This window comes from Dipodomys ordii, unplaced genomic scaffold (genome assembly GCF_000151885.1).
Source record: "Dipodomys ordii isolate 6190 unplaced genomic scaffold, Dord_2.0 Scaffold1, whole genome shotgun sequence".
NCBI lineage: Eukaryota > Metazoa > Chordata > Mammalia > Rodentia > Heteromyidae > Dipodomys > Dipodomys ordii.
In genome coordinates, this window is record NW_012267217.1 from 52,988,018 (window position 1) to 53,003,810 (window position 15,793).

Sequence of the window (15,793 nt, forward strand, 5' to 3'; positions counted from 1 at the left end):
CACATGGAAATTTACATGGCAGTTGAATCAACATAGAAAAAACTCTTAACCCTAAACACATGGAAATTTACATGGCAGTTGAATCAACATAGAAAGCCTTAAAATAGTATTTACCAAAAATACATGTAGCACTGGGAATGTGGCTTAGTGGCAGAGTGCTTGCCTAGCATGCATGAAGCCCTGGGTTCGATTCTTCAGTACCACATAAAGAAACAGAAGTGGCACTGTAGCTCAAGTGGTTGAGGGCTAGTCTTGAGCAAAAGACGCTCAGGAATAGTGCCTAGGCCCTGAGTTCAAGGCCCAGGGATGGCCCAAAAAAAGAGGGGTAGAAAAAAAGGTTAAACACATGATATGGGGTTATTATTATGTAAAGTCCTAGAGATTTAAGTCAGCAATTGAAAGATCATTATATTAGGAATCAGTGTTAAATTCTCATCTACTTGCCACTTCTGTGATTCATCCTCAAGATCTCCATATATTCTCTTTCCTCTGCCGATATGTGCTTTTAAGGGTGAATTCAATGAGATGTTTTAGAGGACATTTTTCAATTCTTAAACCATTTTATTACTTTCTGTTTTATGTTTTATTAGGAGTCCATGTTGTATTGCTTCTTTTAATATAAGCATTCAGTAATGCATTCAGCCAATATTTATGGGTACTAACCTTGCAGCCAAGCTCTGTTCTAGGTATCAGGGACATAGAAGGAGCAAAACAGACCAAAAAAAAGGCCTTTACCTGGTGGAATTTACTTTCTAGATATGGAGGCAGACAATAAATTAAACAACTTAAGGGCTAGAACATGGTTTAAATGGTAGAGCACCTGCCTAGCAAGCTTGGGGCCTCAGGCTCAAACCTCAGTCCACATTAGATGATAGATAGTCAGGCATAGAAGTACATGCCTGTAATAACAGCATATGGGAAGCTAAGGCAGGAAGATTTGGAGATCAGGGCCATCCTAAACTACACATAGTGAGACCTTGTCAAAAGAAAATGGAAAGATCCCTTAAGAGATTGAGGTCAGTAGTCAGAAAGATGGAAGGGATAGGGACTAAGGAAGTGAGACATCATGACAGATGAGAAAAGTGTATTTAAAAGGACAGAGTGATCAGCTATGCTGGGTGCTTCTTACTGGTCAAGGAGGATTATGCCTAAGAGGGCACAGATTTCACAATGTACACCAGCAAACGGCTGGTATTTTAAGTAAAAGAGACTCCATGTTAGAATTCCATTACTATTCCATAATTTTAGGTGTATTTCATATTCAGCTCAGCTGTAAGAGGTACCCTGAATTGTTTATCTGCACCTACAGTCTCCTTTAACAGTGTCAGTAAATGGCACCACCACCCTGACTGGCCAGAAACTTTATTCTTTTCTTACTCATACCAGCCCTATCTGTCCCTTTGCTGTCAGAATTTATCAACAAGTCCTAATGATTTTCATCTCCAAACCTTTATCTTAATTCTGCTCTTTCCATTTCTACAACTATCATCTCTGATCTCAACTACAGTAATAATCTTGATTCATTTCTTCACCCTTGCTCCCTTTGAGCCATTCTTCACATCCAGACTAAAACACTATTAAAGGTCACATCACTAATTACTTAGACAGTTAAACATAGAACATAAATCAAGCTACTACTCAGAAAGAGAGGGGAAAGTGGGGAAAAAAGAGGATGAAAACCTGTGTAACACATCACAAGTATATTTGAGAGCAGCATGAATGATGAAGATAGTGTTTCCATGGTGAAGCAATTTGTCTTGCAGGACTTTGACTTTCCAAATCTCCAAGGATTTCTATATAGGTTGTTCTCCATCATTTACATAATTATCTTAATTGGAAACAGGCTCATAATCATAGTAACTAGATTTGACCCTACACTGAAGAAGCCTATGTATTTGTTTCATGGCAAACTTTTCTTTTCCTGAAAATCTGTTATATATCAGTCATTCTTCCAAGGATTCTATTCTATTTGGACTCAGGATGGAACCATATCCTGGCTGCACTGTGCCACTCAAATGTGCTTCCTCCTTGTACTGACAACCACTGCAAGTCTCCTCATGGCTGTAAGGTTGTGGGACCACTATGTAGTCATCTGTAACCCTCTATATTATCTACTGGTTATGGACCCAAAGAAGTACATTCATCTGGTCATAGGTTTCTGGTTCAGTGGAATGTCAATCCAGCTAGCACAAACATGTCAAAGATTCTCTCTGAATTTTTGTAGTTCTAGTCAAATTGATTACTTCTGACATGTCCTCTCCCCCATCATCAAGCTAGCCTGTGGGGATACTTCTGTGCAAGAGCTGTCTATGTAGTAATTTTGGTTAGTACCATCCCCTTCATATTGGTCACTGGGTTTTTTTGTTTGTTTTGGTTTTGGTTAGTTGTAGGGCTTGAACTCAGGGCCTGGGCACTATCCCTGAGCTTTTGCATTCAAGGCTAGTGCTCCACCATTTTGAGCCACAGCTCCACTTTCAGTTTTCTGGTGGTTAACTGGAGATAAGAAACTCACAGACTTTCCTGCCTGGGCTGGCTTTGAACTGCTATCCTCAGATCTCAATCTGCTGAGAAGCTAGGATTACAGGCATGAGCCAGCAGCACCCAGCTGAGACCTATCTTTCTGTTTGCTTTGTACTCTGTTAAATCTATTGTCTCAACTCACCTGGATCTGAGGTTCTCAGATGGATTTTAGGTTTTCGTAGCAACCAGGATGGGAGACCTCCCTTGAGAAAAGCATAAAGACAACAAAGAAGAATGTAGGTTCTGTTTGTTTGGGGATGCACTGGAGGAGTTAAGAAGGGAAGGAGTTGAGGATAGTGCCATAAATGGCCCTAAAGTGCAGGCAAATAGGCATTATTTAGAAACCCCACGTGGTTCTGTCCCCTCTCCAACTAACTCACCATCTCCCACTCTGCACAGATGTAAGGTCCTGGTCTCAGGATGACCAACAGGTTTGCTTTAGCTGCCTCATTCAGAAAGGCAATGAGGTCACGACTGCCATTAAAGTTAAACACCCCAGGCTCTGGCTCATGGTAGTTCCAGGGCACATAACTGAGAAAGGAAGAGGTTAACAAGATGGGGAGATGCCAGGGAGTCTGAGGGCTCAAGTATTGAAGGGAACCGCCAGGAAACAGTTGAAAAGGAGGTGCTGGGCCTTCCTTTTCCACCCTTGTCCCAGGAGCCCCGGAGACTTTTCAGACTTGGGCATCTTCCTGTCTGGCCCCCTTTCCTAACTGCCCCCCATTGCTCTCATGAGCACTTCTTACAACTGTATGGCATTGAGGCCGCACAGTCGCATCTTGAAAAGTCGGTCTGCCCAAAGCACCCGGGGTATCCGGTAATAGTGTATACTGCCCGACACGTAGCGGAACGGGAATCCGTCCAGGAGGAACTGGTTGTGTTTCCGATCTACTACGAACGACCGAGAGTCTACCTGCAAAGAGAGAATGCTGGTGCTCAGCCAGTGTCTGACCAGAGCGGAGGAGGTGGAATTGGCTTTGCGTACTATTCGCTGGAGTGTGTTCTCTCTTCCTCCGGATTCTGGCCTCCCCGCACTTGGCCCGCTGGGTCTGCCCTCTGATCTTACCTGGGGCAGCAGCAGTAGTGTCAGAAGCAGCAGCAGCAGGGAGGGAAGAAGACAGGGCCGCTTCTTCCGAGCCATGGCGCTTCCAGGGCTCCTCCAGTCTGAGCCGTCCGTCCGATCGTCACGTGTCAGATTCCTGGGAGGGAACCTCAGCGAGCAAGGGGGCGGTAACCACCTCGTTTCTAGGCAGTTAAGCTGAACTTGGTCCTTCAGCCACCCACCTCACTACTAATTTGTAAAGTTCTCTACACTTGCTACTCAAAGTGCAGTTCTTGCAGGAATGTGGTGGTTCATGCGTGTCATCCCAGCTACGAGGAGGCAGAAGTTGGGAGATTTCTGTCTGATGCCGGTCCCAAGCAAAGGCTAGACCCTGCCTGAGAAATAGGGCTGGGGACTCATATAGCAGAGCCTAGCAAGTGCAAGCCCTGAGTTCAAATGTCTCCACCCTCTCAAAAGAAAAAAGAAATGTAGACTCTCAGGTCCCATTTCAGTCCTACAGAATTGGAATTTGTAATTTAGCAAGATTCCTAGGCCATCCTAAGCATATTTAAGATTGAGAAGCATTGCTCTACTAGATTAGGCTCCCTGAGTACTTGAGTGTTTTGTCCACCTTGAATCCTCAGCATCTAACACAGGGCCTGGTATGTAGTGGGTCAAATCTAAATGATTGTCAGAAGCAAGGACTGAAACAACTTCAGAACCAAATGGAAATCATAGGAAAAATCTTCACTATGATCATGGATGTAGAAGTCAAGGAATCAGGTTACAAGAACAACCTTTTTTTTTTTCCTGGAGAGTTCTGAATCAGTTTAATAATTAAATAGCCCAGTGCTGGTGGCTCATGCCTGTAATCCTAGCTACTCAGGAGGCTGAGATCTGAGGATCATGGTTCAAAGCCAGCCCAGGCAGGAAAGTCCAAGAAACTCTTTTTTTTTTTTTTTCAAGAAACTGTTATCTCCAGCAAACACCACCAGAAAACCAGAAGTGGTACTGTGAATCAAGTGGTAGAACACTAGCCTTGAGCTGAAGAGGTTAGGGACAGTGCTCAGAGTTTCACGACCCCCCCCCAAATTATATATAGCCAGGTACCAGTGGCTTATGTCTGTAATCCTATTTACTCAGGATTGAGGTTACTGATAATTGTGGTTTGAAGCCAGCCAGGGTAGGAAAGCTTGTGAGAATTATCTCCAATTAACTACCAAAAAAGCCAGAAGTGGAGTTGTGGCTCAAGTAGTAAAGCACCCTAACCCTGAGTTCAAGCCCCAGGAATGGCACAAAAAAATTGTGTGTGGGTGTGGGTGTGTTTGTGTCTGTACAACATATCCCTATCTAGGCAAGAACTGTCAAAGACTACTGTTTGGTACCAAGCCTTGGGCGTCTGTGAATTTCCATTCCTACTGCTTTCATAATTCCAAGCCTGGGAGAGAAGGAACAGGGTAATGACTATTCCTGTTTATTTTTTATTTTTTTGGGGGGGGGTCCAGTCATGGGGCCTGAACTCTGGGCCTGGGTGCTGTCCCTCAGCTCTTCAGCTCAAGGCTAGCGCTCTACCTCTTGAGTCACACCACCTCTTCCGGCTTTTTTCTTTTTGCTTATGTGGTGCTGAGGAATCAAACCCAGGGCCTCAGGCATGCAAGGCAAGTGCTCTACCGCTGAGCCATTTTCCCAGCCCTATTCCTGTTTATTGACACTTACTGTGGGCTCTGTGTCAGATACTGTGTGAAGCACATTATGTCTCAATTTTTACACAATTCTATGAAATTCCATTTTCATTTTACAGATAAGAAAACTAAAGGACTGAAATATTAAGCAGCCTGTCCAAGGCTAAACTAGTTTAGCTGAGATTGGAACTAGTCAGTTAGGCTTCACAGTTCCTTCACTTAACCCTGCGGTATTATATCGGGTCTGTTCTACAGCTAGGAAAAGTGAGGACCTAAGTAACTTGCTGTTGCTCCAACAGCTAGGAGGCTAATGGGACCAGACTTAAAAACCGGCTCAAGCGAACTTTTTACCACTGACACTAGGGTGGTGGGATACGGGCCTGGGCCCTGAAGGTGGTGTGAGATCCACGGGTCCAGGCCGCCAGCACCCGACCCTCCCGGGGCTGTCGTGAGACGCTTTCTGACCCCAGCGCGCGGGAGGTATGAGGCCTCCTACCTCCGTCATTGGGAGCAGGAGGTCCTGGGGGCCTCGGGCCGAGCCCAGCTCTGCTCCCCTTTGGCGTAAGTGCCTGCGGCTTGACCCCTACTGGAGCCAAGTGGGGAAACCCTCTCCCGGGTCTAGCCCGCCCCCAGCCTCACAATTCGAAGCTCCCACATCCTCCGGATGCCCAGTAGTTGCTAGGATACGGTAGACCGTTACTCCGTCGCGGAGTGATGACGTCTGCACGGCTTCCGGTCCCAGGCTCTTCGTTCCGGCCCGAGCCAGGTCAGTGTTGGGTAGTGCCGGCCTGCAGGCTGTGGGCTCCGCGCCGAGAGGCGGGCGAGCGGGCTCTGGGCCCAAGCCTTGCACCTCCTCTAAGGGCCACCATATGTCCCGCCTTTGCGACTAGACGGGTGTGGGAGCAGGGCCCATCCGAAGGTGGGCCGGGGTTGAAGGAAGCCTCTCTGGACAAGACACGGCATGGCCTGATCCCAGCATTCTTGTAGACAGCGATGCCAGGCCCTGTCTTCTTCAGAAGGGAATCTAGGTTTTGAGGCCTGGGCCTGAGATCTCCGCAGTGCTACTCCAGGAACCATCTGGATGGTGCGGGATCTGAAACTTGCTGTTGTTTTCCTTCTAGCATGATCCGCTGGGCATTCAGTGCATCGCCTAGAAAAGCTCGCTCACCAGGGACCAGAGACCATCCTTGAGGAGAATGATTGAGACATTATGGGCCACTCACTGTGTATCTGCTCACGGGGAACTGTCATCATTGACAATAAGCGTTACCTCTTCATCCAGAAACTGGGGGAGGGGTGAGTGTTTGGAAATTATTTAGCCAGTCCTCAAGGTAATGGTCAGTGAGGGACTACAGTCAGTCTGCACATGCTAGGGGAACAAGGGCTTAATATCTATTCACTACCTCACCTTAATGGGTCAGGAAATGGATTTTGAACCCAGGCCTCTTAGATTGACCTTGTGTGACCTTGGTAAGCCATGATTTATTCATCTGCTCAATAGAGATGATTGTAACGCTTCACTGAGGGGATTTGTGTGATTAGCTGCAATAATGTCTTACCTGTTCCCTGGTCATACTTGATAAATAATGACTTTATTTGACTATAAATATTGACTTTTACCAGCATCTGTCATGTGCAGAGCACTGTTAGGACTATAGGACCTTAGTGCTTTTTGTGTCCCTACTCTAGAAGAGCTCAATTGTAAAAATTTTCTAACTTCTCTTAGAGCACATCTGGGGAGGGTTTCTGCTCAGTTTGAAGAGATTAACGCCCCCTCTCCCCAGGGAACTCCTCGGGGTCCAGGCTATATGGGAGGTGACCATGGTCCTTCACTGACCCCTTTGGCCCACAGTGGGTTCAGCTATGTGGACCTAGTGGAGGGGTTACATGATGGACACTTCTACGCCCTGAAGCGAATCCTATGTCACGAGCAGCAGGACCGGGAGGAGGCCCAGAGAGAAGCCAACATGCATCGCCTCTTTCATCACCCCAACATCCTTCACCTCATGGCTTACTCTCTGAGAGAGCGGGGTGCTAAGTATGAGGCCTGGCTGCTGCTACCTTTCTTCAAGGTAAGAAAGCTTTCTTGTTATGGTGGGAGGGGGTTTTGAAAGAGCTACCTACCAAGTAGGCTTGTATGAACTGATTAAGCTTGTATGAACAGGGGCTATGCCCTGGCTTTGGCCACATTGAATTTGGGATTTAGGGTTGGGGACATGACTCAATAGTACAACACTTGTCTAATATGTGAGGGCCTGGGTTCACTCCCTAGTACTGGAGGGGGGAGAAAGGAAATTTATGGCTGGACTTCATGGTACATGCCTGTCATCTCAGCACTCTGGAGGCTGAGGCAGGAGGATGGAGAATTCAGAGCCAACTTGGACTACTGACTGAGTTTGAAGCAAACCTGTAGACCATGTCAAGAAACAAAAAAAGTCAGTTTGTGTTTTAGAGGAACCCAGGTAGAACAATGGGGTAAAGATGTATTCGGTGAAAGAGTTGCTAGGCTTTGATCTAGGGTAAGGATTAGGCCCAGGGAGCAAAGACTTCAGTAACATCTCAACTGCAGGAAAACTTCTGTTGTAGAGAGGCACACTGTGGAATGAAATAGAAAGGCTGAAGGATCAAGGCAATTTCCTGACTGAGGATCAAATCCTTCGGCTGCTCCTTGGTATCTGCAGAGGCTTGGAGGCCATTCATGCCAAAGGTTATGCTCACAGGTTAGTGGGAGTGCTCTATATACTTGCTGGGACTAAGAGGAAGAGACTTGACAAAAGAACCAGTCTGTTTTCCTCCTAGAGAAAGCTTCTATGGTTCTTTTACTTACTGGGATTCTCAACTTCTTGTCCACAGGTGCTCTTAGCACAGATATTCACTTTTACTTTTCCCCAGGGACTTGAAGCCCACCAATATTTTGCTTGGAGATGAGGAGCAGCCAGTTTTAATGGACTTAGGTTCTATGAATCAAGCATGTATTCATGTGGAGGGCTCCCGACAGGCCCTAGCGCTGCAAGTAAGTCCCTGGATTACTTTTCCTACTTGCTCCCCATCCCTAACTCCTTCTGGTGGATGCCCCAATTTGGTTATATGACTCTAGCTTGTGACCCACTTCTGAGCTTGGGCTACTTGTTCCAGGACTGGGCAGCACAGAGGTGCACCATCTCCTACCGGGCCCCAGAACTCTTCTCTGTGCAGAGCTACTGTGTCATTGATGAGCGGACTGATGTGTGGGTGAGGAGCATGTGGGTACAGAGGGGAAAGTTCTAGTGTGGACTAGAGGGGAGGAGGCCTTTGGTTTCTGTTGCATGGGGTAAGGAACCTCATATGTCCCCATACCTCTCAACTTCCTTTCTGAGAACTGTCAGACTATTGCTCAGGAAGTGGTCTCATCCCCACCACTGAACTGGGTGGGGGCAGCTCCATGTCAAGGCTGAAGCCTCCAACTAATTGCAGTTTCTCTGAGCCTTAGCGGTTTAGTTTACATAGTATCCTTTCACCCAGCAGAAAGGAGAGAGGTATTCTTTCTACTGGTCCCCGTTCAAGAACTAACCATGTTATACTCAGTCTCTAGGTTGTGTGCTTTATGCCATGATGTTTGGGGAAGGCCCTTATGACATGGTATTCCAGAAGGGTGACAGTGTGGCCCTTGCTGTTCAGAACCAACTCAACATCCCACAAAGTCCCAGGTGAGTCAGCAATAAAAGGACCATCAGCATTTCAGACTCTTCCCTGGGGTTAGCTAAGTTGGAGTCTTAGCAAGGGGCTAACTTTTCTCCAGTCACCCTACCTGCCCTCTTCCCTCCACAGGCATTCTCCAGCCCTGCGGCAGCTGCTAACCTCCATGATGACTGTGGACCCCCAACAACGCCCTCACATTCCTCTTCTCCTCAGTCAGTTGGAGGCACTGCAGCCTCCAACTCTTGGCCAGCATACCACTCAAATATGAACACATCGGTGGCCATGTGGAGAGGGTGGCCCCTTGTGATTTGGAAAGAGGCTCTCATGATCATGGGAACTCTTGTCATTTCTACTAGGACTGCTCTTACAGAGGACAGGGGTGGGGACCACGCTATCTCAATCCCATGTCTGTTCTGAGCAAGGGGCTGACTCTGGGTGGGGTGGGGTGGGGAAAGTGGAACAAAGTATGTTATATAGCTCTGAGCTGGACTGCTGGGCTCATATCATGTTCTGCATCCAAATGTGGGGGCAGGAGAATATCTAAACAGGAGAATAAAGTGAAAGCAGGTTGGTATGCCTCTTAGTACCAGTGTGTCTGGAGGGAGAAAAGGGGTGCAATGAGCCTAGAGTGTCATTGCCATCTCCAAGAGAACATCCTGGGAAGAGGGCCTGGTACAATAATGACTTCATTATTTCATTTAAGGAGGCAGGTATCCTTACCTGAGACCAGATGGGCTGGCACTGAGGAGGTCTAACTATCCTTCGTCAAAACTTACAGCTGCTTGATCTGGCTTCTACTTTTGCCAAGAATTGGGACCTGGGTTCCCTTAAAGCAAAGTCAAATAATTCCTTCCTTCCTTCACTCTGCTGTGTGGGTAGCTGAGTCAAAGCAGCCTAGCCAGTTTGCCAGGCCAAGGAGTTATGGGTGGAGATATTTGAGGAAGCTTTGGGACGGCTGGGTAACCGGCCTCCCATCCTTAGCCTGGGGGAAAGGGGAGAGGAACTGACAGCCATTTGGGTCGTGTCTTCCCTGATTTTCCTGGCTTACGCATGGTTAATAATTTATGAGGCTAGTGCTGTGTGACATTATCCAGTAGCCACTTCCTGCCTACTCTGCTGAGTAAACAGGCGCCCTGCCTTAGCTGTGCTTGAGTCCTGTTCCCCAAGGAAGGGCACTGTGTTCCTGAATCACCAGGGACACAGGGCAAGGTTGCCATCTACTCTTGAGATCGAAGCTTCCTCTCCCCCACCAACCATGCCCACCCCCATGTGCTGACGTCAGCCTGGGTCCTGGGGTGCCTATTAGCAAAGCTGAATTTTTCCCCAGGGCCCAGGCAGGAGGCTCCCACCAGCTGACGTGGAAGCTGGGGCTGAAAGAAAGCACAGAGGAGACAAACCTGACTTTTAATGGCATAGCCCCAGCAAAGCTGCTAAAAGGTGCAATAGCACAAACTAGCTTGCTCTTGTTCCTGCCCATCCCCCAAACTTATGAGATGGCTCCATGCCCAGAAACCTTGGGCCGGGCCAACCCCATTCCCAAACCCTCATAGTGTACACAGGAGCCAGGGCCAAGTGTTGGTTTCAGAGTTGGTGAATGCAGAAGCAAAGGAAGAACAGGGTCTTAGTCCAACTCAAACTGCTGGACATCAAGTTCTACTTGGAAGGAAATGAAGACTTGTATTTTTCAATAGTGTGGCTGGACAAATAAACCCAGGATTTGATCTTCATTTCCTCCCTCCTCTGGGACCTTGCATGAAGGTCCCTCCATTGTCCTTCCTGGGTCTGGTAAGGGCCCCTTGGCAAGTTTCACCATAAGCCTTGGGAAGGAAAAGCAGCAAATAGGATGGCAGCAATCTTAATGGGGAAGCAACAGAAACTCATCATTCAAAGAGAACAAGAAGTCATGCAAAGAGACTTTATTTCGAAAGGATTTTGCAATAAACATACTGAATAGGCTCTAGGTAGCTGTCTATTCTTCTCCCTCATCCTCGTCCTCATAGGAGTCGATGCCCACCTCCTCATAATCCTTCTCCAGAGCAGCCATATCCTCCCGGGCCTCAGAGAACTCACCCTCCTCCATGCCCTCACCCACATACCAGTGTACAAAAGCCCGCTTGGCATACATCAGGTCGAACTTGTGGTCCAGGCGGGCCCAGGCCTCAGCAATGGCGGTCGTGTTGCTCAGCATGCACACCGCACGCTGCACCTTGGCCAGGTCACCCCCGGGAACCACAGTGGGAGGCTGGTAGTTGATGCCAACCTTGAAACCCGTGGGGCACCAGTCCACAAACTGGATGCTGCGTTTGGTCTTGATGGCAGCGATGGCGGCATTGACGTCCTTGGGCACCACATCTCCGCGGTACAGCAGGCAGCAGGCCATGTACTTGCCATGTCTCGGGTCACACTTCACCATCTGGTTGGCAGGCTCAAAGCAGGCATTGGTGATCTCTGCCACCGACAGCTGCTCGTGGTAGGCCTTCTCTGCCGAGATGACTGGCGCATAGGTGGCCAGGGGGAAGTGGATGCGAGGGTAGGGCACCAGGTTGGTCTGGAACTCGGTCAGGTCCACGTTGAGGGCCCCATCAAAGCGCAGGGAAGCTGTGATGGAGGAGACAATTTGGCTGATGAGGCGATTGAGGTTGGTGTAGGTTGGGCGCTCGATGTCCAGGTTGCGGCGACAGATGTCATAGATGGCTTCATTGTCCACCATGAAGGCACAGTCTGAGTGCTCCAGGGTGGTGTGGGTGGTCAGGATGGAGTTGTAGGGTTCCACCACGGCTGTGGACACCTGGGGGGCTGGGTAGATGGAGAACTCCAGCTTGGATTTCTTGCCATAGTCCACAGAGAGCCGTTCCATCAGGAGAGAGGTGAAGCCAGAGCCGGTGCCCCCTCCGAAGCTGTGGAATACGAGGAAGCCCTGAAGTCCTGTGCATTGGTCAGACTGAAAGACAAGAAAAAGCAATGTAGATAGGACTGAGGAACTCTCTTAAAAGCTCCATGAAGCTTACAATACTTAAGGGTCAAAATGAAAGGGTATCTCATGTTGGCATCACATTCTAGAACATGTGCAGTTAAGAGATGATCTTATAAAAGGGGTCTGACCATTAACATAGTCTGTAAAGCTCCCTCACTACCAGGCTGAATTCTTACCAGCTTTCGGATCCGGTCCAGCACAGGGTCAATGATCTCCTTGCCGATGGTGTAGTGACCACGGGCATAGTTGTTAGCAGCATCCTCCTTCCCAGTGATGAGCTGCTCTGGGTGGAACAACTGTCGGTATGGGCCATTTCGGATCTCATCTAAAAAGACAGACATTACATTGTTAGGGTAAAAAAAACACAAGGCTGTGTGGTCCCCCCCCCCCCCAGAGTGGTAACCGCATCTAGATAGATGGAAGAGCTAACTCATCCTTCTGCCAGCCTGAGATATGAGAGTATGAGAGAAACTCAGACCTGCACTGCCCATGCCAAACTGGCAGGGAATATTCAACAGCAGGAAAACTGGTCTAGATGCCCTCTCAAAAGTGAAACCTTTCACCTCCCTCAAACATGCCCCATCTTCTCACCAATTACAGTGGGTTCCAGATCCACAAAGACGGCCCGAGGCACATGCTTTCCAGCGCCAGTTTCACAGAAGAAGGTGGTGAAAGAGTCATCCCCTCCACCAATGGTCTTGTCGCTGGGCATCTGCCCATCAGGCTGAATCCCATGTTCCAGGCAATAGAGCTCCCAGCAGGCATTGCCCATCTGGACACCTGCCTGCCCCACATGGACTGAGATGCATTCACGCTGAAGGATAAAGAGAGGGGTCAGTTGAAACATAGATGCTGCACCCCCAGCCCTCACCTCATGAGCCTCTCTACTACTCTATCATGTACCAGCTTGTGTGACTCATTTGGCAAAAGGGAGGCTTGGGGCTGGCAGAGGTCAGAAGTGGCTAGCAGCCTTTCCAGGCTCCCCTGCCCAGGACTCCCCAGATTGGAGGCAGGCATGTAGACCAACTTCTCAATGGGGAATTTGTGATTCCTAAATGACCCTTCCCCACTCAAAGGACGTTCAGCGAGGACAGAGAGGTCACACCTGAGACAGGCAGGCGCTGCAGTAACCCAGACAAGGATAAGAGATCCCAGGAGCTGCCACTCTGCTGTCCATAAACCCAGCTTCTAAAGAGCCCAAGAAGAGGTAAGGCTTTTCTGGTTTACATCGAGGAGTCTCCTTACTTGGTTAAATTATGTGCTTTGAGGATCAACAACTAGAATTTCTTCTGACACCTTCCCCTCCATTCCTATGTGCAAAGGCTGATGTCTCAGCCTTCCAATCTGGTGTCAGGTGATCACAATCGTCATCAGGATGCCCTCTTCCCCCACCTTTAAATCCCATCTGGCTCCTCTCCCCTCCTCCACCCCCCACCCCCATCTCGGTGGCTTCACCACCTCCATCCACCGCGTCAGCCGGCACAGAATTAGCAGTGGTAATGCTGGTAAGCACAGACAGCTGAGTCGGGCAATGAGAGTTGTGGATACTGGGGCATTCCCTGCCTTAAGGCCTCAGTCCCTGACAATCCAAAATTAACCCCTGCAGCACCGAAGTCCACAGGGCCCGCGCGTCTCCCTTCCACAACGAAATGGCGGGGTGAACATTTCTAAATACCCAGAAAAGGAAGCGGAACCTGCGGTGAGGCCCCAGAGGTAACACCTGCGTTGCCCGGGTCGGGGTGAGCGCCATTCCGCACCCGGACCCTACCTCTGCTCTCCCTCGGGAGTCTTTCCAGTTACTTCCCAGCCAAAATCAGGGATTGGGTTTCCGCCCCCGCTCCAGGGCTATAAATACCACCTCCCCACACACCTCTCCCCCCTCCCAACCTGGCCTCGGCCGGCGCTGTCGTCCAGCGCCAGCTGTCTCTGCCCGTCCTCCGCGCACCCGCGCTCCGGAAGGAGAGGGGACAGCTGGCCTCACAAGACCGGACCCCCTTCCCGCCATCCCTCCCAGCTCGGAAGCGGGGTGCTGAGTCACGGGAGGGGGAGCTCTTGGGTGTGAGGGAGACGCACAAAGTCGGGGGAAGGAGGGGATGCCGCACCAAGTACCCTGACCCTCTTTCACCTTCTTGCCCCAAGCACGTGTTCGGCCGGTTCCCGGGACTAGGGGGTAGGGGTACGGGGGCAGGGGCAGCCAGGCAGGCCTTCCTCCGACCCAAAGGACTGGGCACAGACCGGGTCGCGTGACTCCCCACGAGGGGGTTGGGGCGCAGACGTCTGGTGCGGGAGGAGGGGAGTGCCAGCAGGGCTCCCCTCGGCTCCTGAAGAACTCCACCCCACCCCCTACCCTGGCCTCGGAAGGTGAACCACGCACTAGGCCAAAGTCACCAGGAGGGGTTGGCGGGAGTGCACACGCCTTCCACCTCCCCGAGACCCGGGACGCTGGGTGGAGGGCCCCCGAGCATCCCCGGAGGGAAGCTTCCCCCCAACAAGACGGACAGTTCGGGCACGGGCGCGATCGCGGTGGGGCCGCACTCACCATGATGACTCTGGAAGGTGCGTCTCACGTTGAGTCGGGGTGACGGGTCTCGGTGAGAACTGCGCTAGCTGCAGTGCCGCACCGACCTTATAAGTCGGGGAGGCGGGGCGCGCGCGTCCCCCGCCCGCTGGGGGGGCAGGGAGGCCTGCAGGCCACGCCCCCAAAGGATGGGCCGCCTCGAGGGGCTGCGCCCAGCCGGGTTCCCTCCCCTGCCGCGTCCTGGACCCTCACCTGTCGGGTTCGGAGGAAGCCGAACGGCTCGGACTTTACCCCTTCTTTCCCCCTTTTGAGGCGACACCCCAGATTCCGCGGGCCCGAGGCGGGGGCGCTGAAGGGACGCGGCTCGGTTGCACGGGCGTCGTGCGGGCGCTGGTCCAGGTGTTCCGACTTGGAGGACGCGGGGCTGAACCGGTGAGGTGGCTGCCCGCAGCCTTGGCCGGTGTCCTCCCAGGCCCGCCTCCTTGGAGGCTCTGCCCAGCTGTGCGGCTTCTCCGGCCGGACCTCCTCGACCCCCTTCCAGCCGCACGCCGTCTGCTGGTCCCCGGCGGGGACCGCAGGCTTTGGCCGGGCGGTCGAGGACCGAGAGCTGCACAGCCTGAGCCCCAAGGTGCCCATCCCTTAGACTGTCCCACCGAGCCGAGCCCCCGCAGAGCCCAACCCGGGAAATCCGCCTCGGCTCCCCGGGTCAGTGGTCCGTCATCAGCGCCGTCACTATCAGTGAGCCCTCGCCACAGCCACCTGCCTGCCTTCCAGCCAGAGCTGCGGAGCGCGGAGCCAGGAGAGCGCCCCGTAAGGCCTTGGCAAGTGCCCTAACCTCGCTAAGCCCTTGGCATTTTCAGCAGAAGCCATTCTTCCTTCGTGTGTGTGTGTGTGTGTGTGTGTGTGTGTGTGTGTGTGTGTGTGATTTAGTGGAGATCAGACTCACAGATTTTCTTCCTCAGACTGGCTTCAAACCACGATCCTTAGATCTCAGCCCCCTGAGTAGCTAGGATTACAGGCCTGAGCCACCGGTGCCCACCTGTCACTTTCTTTTTTAAAGGCTATTTCTTTTTCAAAAGCTATTTCTGTTTTCCCTGACTTGCTGTACTTGGGGGGTTTGTGGTTGTTGTTGTTTAGCTATCCCAAAATTCAGGAGACAGAGTCCCTGGGCTAGTTGGCACATGATACCCAATTTGGTACCCAAATTCCAGACTCCTAAAAGGAAAGCAGATATTTGGCATAAGCCCTATTGTTGACACAGTCTAGGTAAAACGATCCATCCTTATCAGTTAACTGTTGACCAGAAAAAACTAAGAACTAGATTCCCAGATGCCAAGCGTGGGGCAAGCTTGCAAGCAGGACTAAGAACAGCAGTCTCA

General features: G+C 50.6%; 3 protein-coding genes across 6 annotated transcripts in view; 1 reads left to right on the forward strand and 2 right to left on the reverse strand.

Annotated features, from left to right (window-relative positions):
- Positions 1-3,701, reverse strand: part of Glb1l (galactosidase, beta 1-like) — a 7,776-nt gene extending 4,075 nt beyond the window's left edge. The window contains exons 1-4 of the mRNA XM_013018757.1: positions 3,587-3,701; positions 3,267-3,433; positions 2,901-3,051; positions 2,663-2,723 (exon numbers count right to left, since the gene is read on the reverse strand). Of these exons, the coding sequence (XP_012874211.1) occupies positions 2,663-2,723; positions 2,901-3,051; positions 3,267-3,433; positions 3,587-3,661 (454 nt within the window). The 5' untranslated portion in view covers positions 3,662-3,701. The remainder of the gene's footprint in view (positions 1-2,662; positions 2,724-2,900; positions 3,052-3,266; positions 3,434-3,586) is intronic.
- A 2,256-nt stretch (positions 3,702-5,957) lies between these two features.
- Positions 5,958-9,496, forward strand: Stk16 (serine/threonine kinase 16). 4 transcript variants are annotated; one of them, XM_013030971.1, is made up of 8 exons: positions 5,958-6,010; positions 6,366-6,540; positions 7,097-7,316; positions 7,831-7,964; positions 8,137-8,257; positions 8,380-8,475; positions 8,809-8,930; positions 9,052-9,496. In XM_013030971.1, the coding sequence occupies exons 2-8, from the start codon at positions 6,455-6,457 to the stop codon at positions 9,188-9,190; spliced, it is 918 nt and encodes a 305-aa protein (XP_012886425.1). In that variant the 5' UTR covers positions 5,958-6,010; positions 6,366-6,454; the 3' UTR covers positions 9,191-9,496. The 4 variants fall into 4 exon arrangements, with proteins under 4 accessions (XP_012886425.1, XP_012886501.1, XP_012886353.1 ...); XM_013031047.1 differs by lacking the exon at positions 5,958-6,010 and adding an exon at positions 6,028-6,163; XM_013030899.1 differs by lacking the exon at positions 5,958-6,010 and having other exon boundaries at positions 6,028-6,540.
- A 1,327-nt stretch (positions 9,497-10,823) lies between these two features.
- On the reverse strand, positions 10,824-14,514 carry Tuba4a (tubulin, alpha 4a). The gene is made up of 4 exons (XM_013030802.1): positions 14,436-14,514; positions 12,488-12,710; positions 12,073-12,221; positions 10,824-11,863 (listed from the first exon to the last, which is right to left on the reverse strand). Exons 1-4 carry the CDS (start codon positions 14,436-14,438, stop codon positions 10,892-10,894), a joined length of 1,347 nt encoding a protein of 448 aa, XP_012886256.1. The 5' UTR covers positions 14,439-14,514; the 3' UTR covers positions 10,824-10,891.
- Positions 14,515-15,793: the final 1,279 nt, after the last annotated feature.

Coding starts and splice junctions, on each gene's coding strand:
- Tuba4a (XM_013030802.1), bottom strand. Junction 12,222..12,487: donor TCTGGAACCCACTGTAATTG/GTGAGAAGATGG, acceptor CTGTCTTTTTAG/ATGAGATCCGAAATGGCCCA. Junction 11,864..12,072: donor TGGACCGGATCCGAAAGCTG/GTAAGAATTCAG, acceptor CTTGTCTTTCAG/TCTGACCAATGCACAGGACT.
- Stk16 (XM_013030971.1), top strand. CDS start 6,455: ATGGGCCACTCACTGTGTATCTGCTCACGGGGAACTGTCATCATTGAC. Junction 8,476..8,808: donor ATGAGCGGACTGATGTGTGG/GTGAGGAGCATG, acceptor TGTTATACTCAG/TCTCTAGGTTGTGTGCTTTA. Junction 8,931..9,051: donor AACATCCCACAAAGTCCCAG/GTGAGTCAGCAA, acceptor TTCCCTCCACAG/GCATTCTCCAGCCCTGCGGC.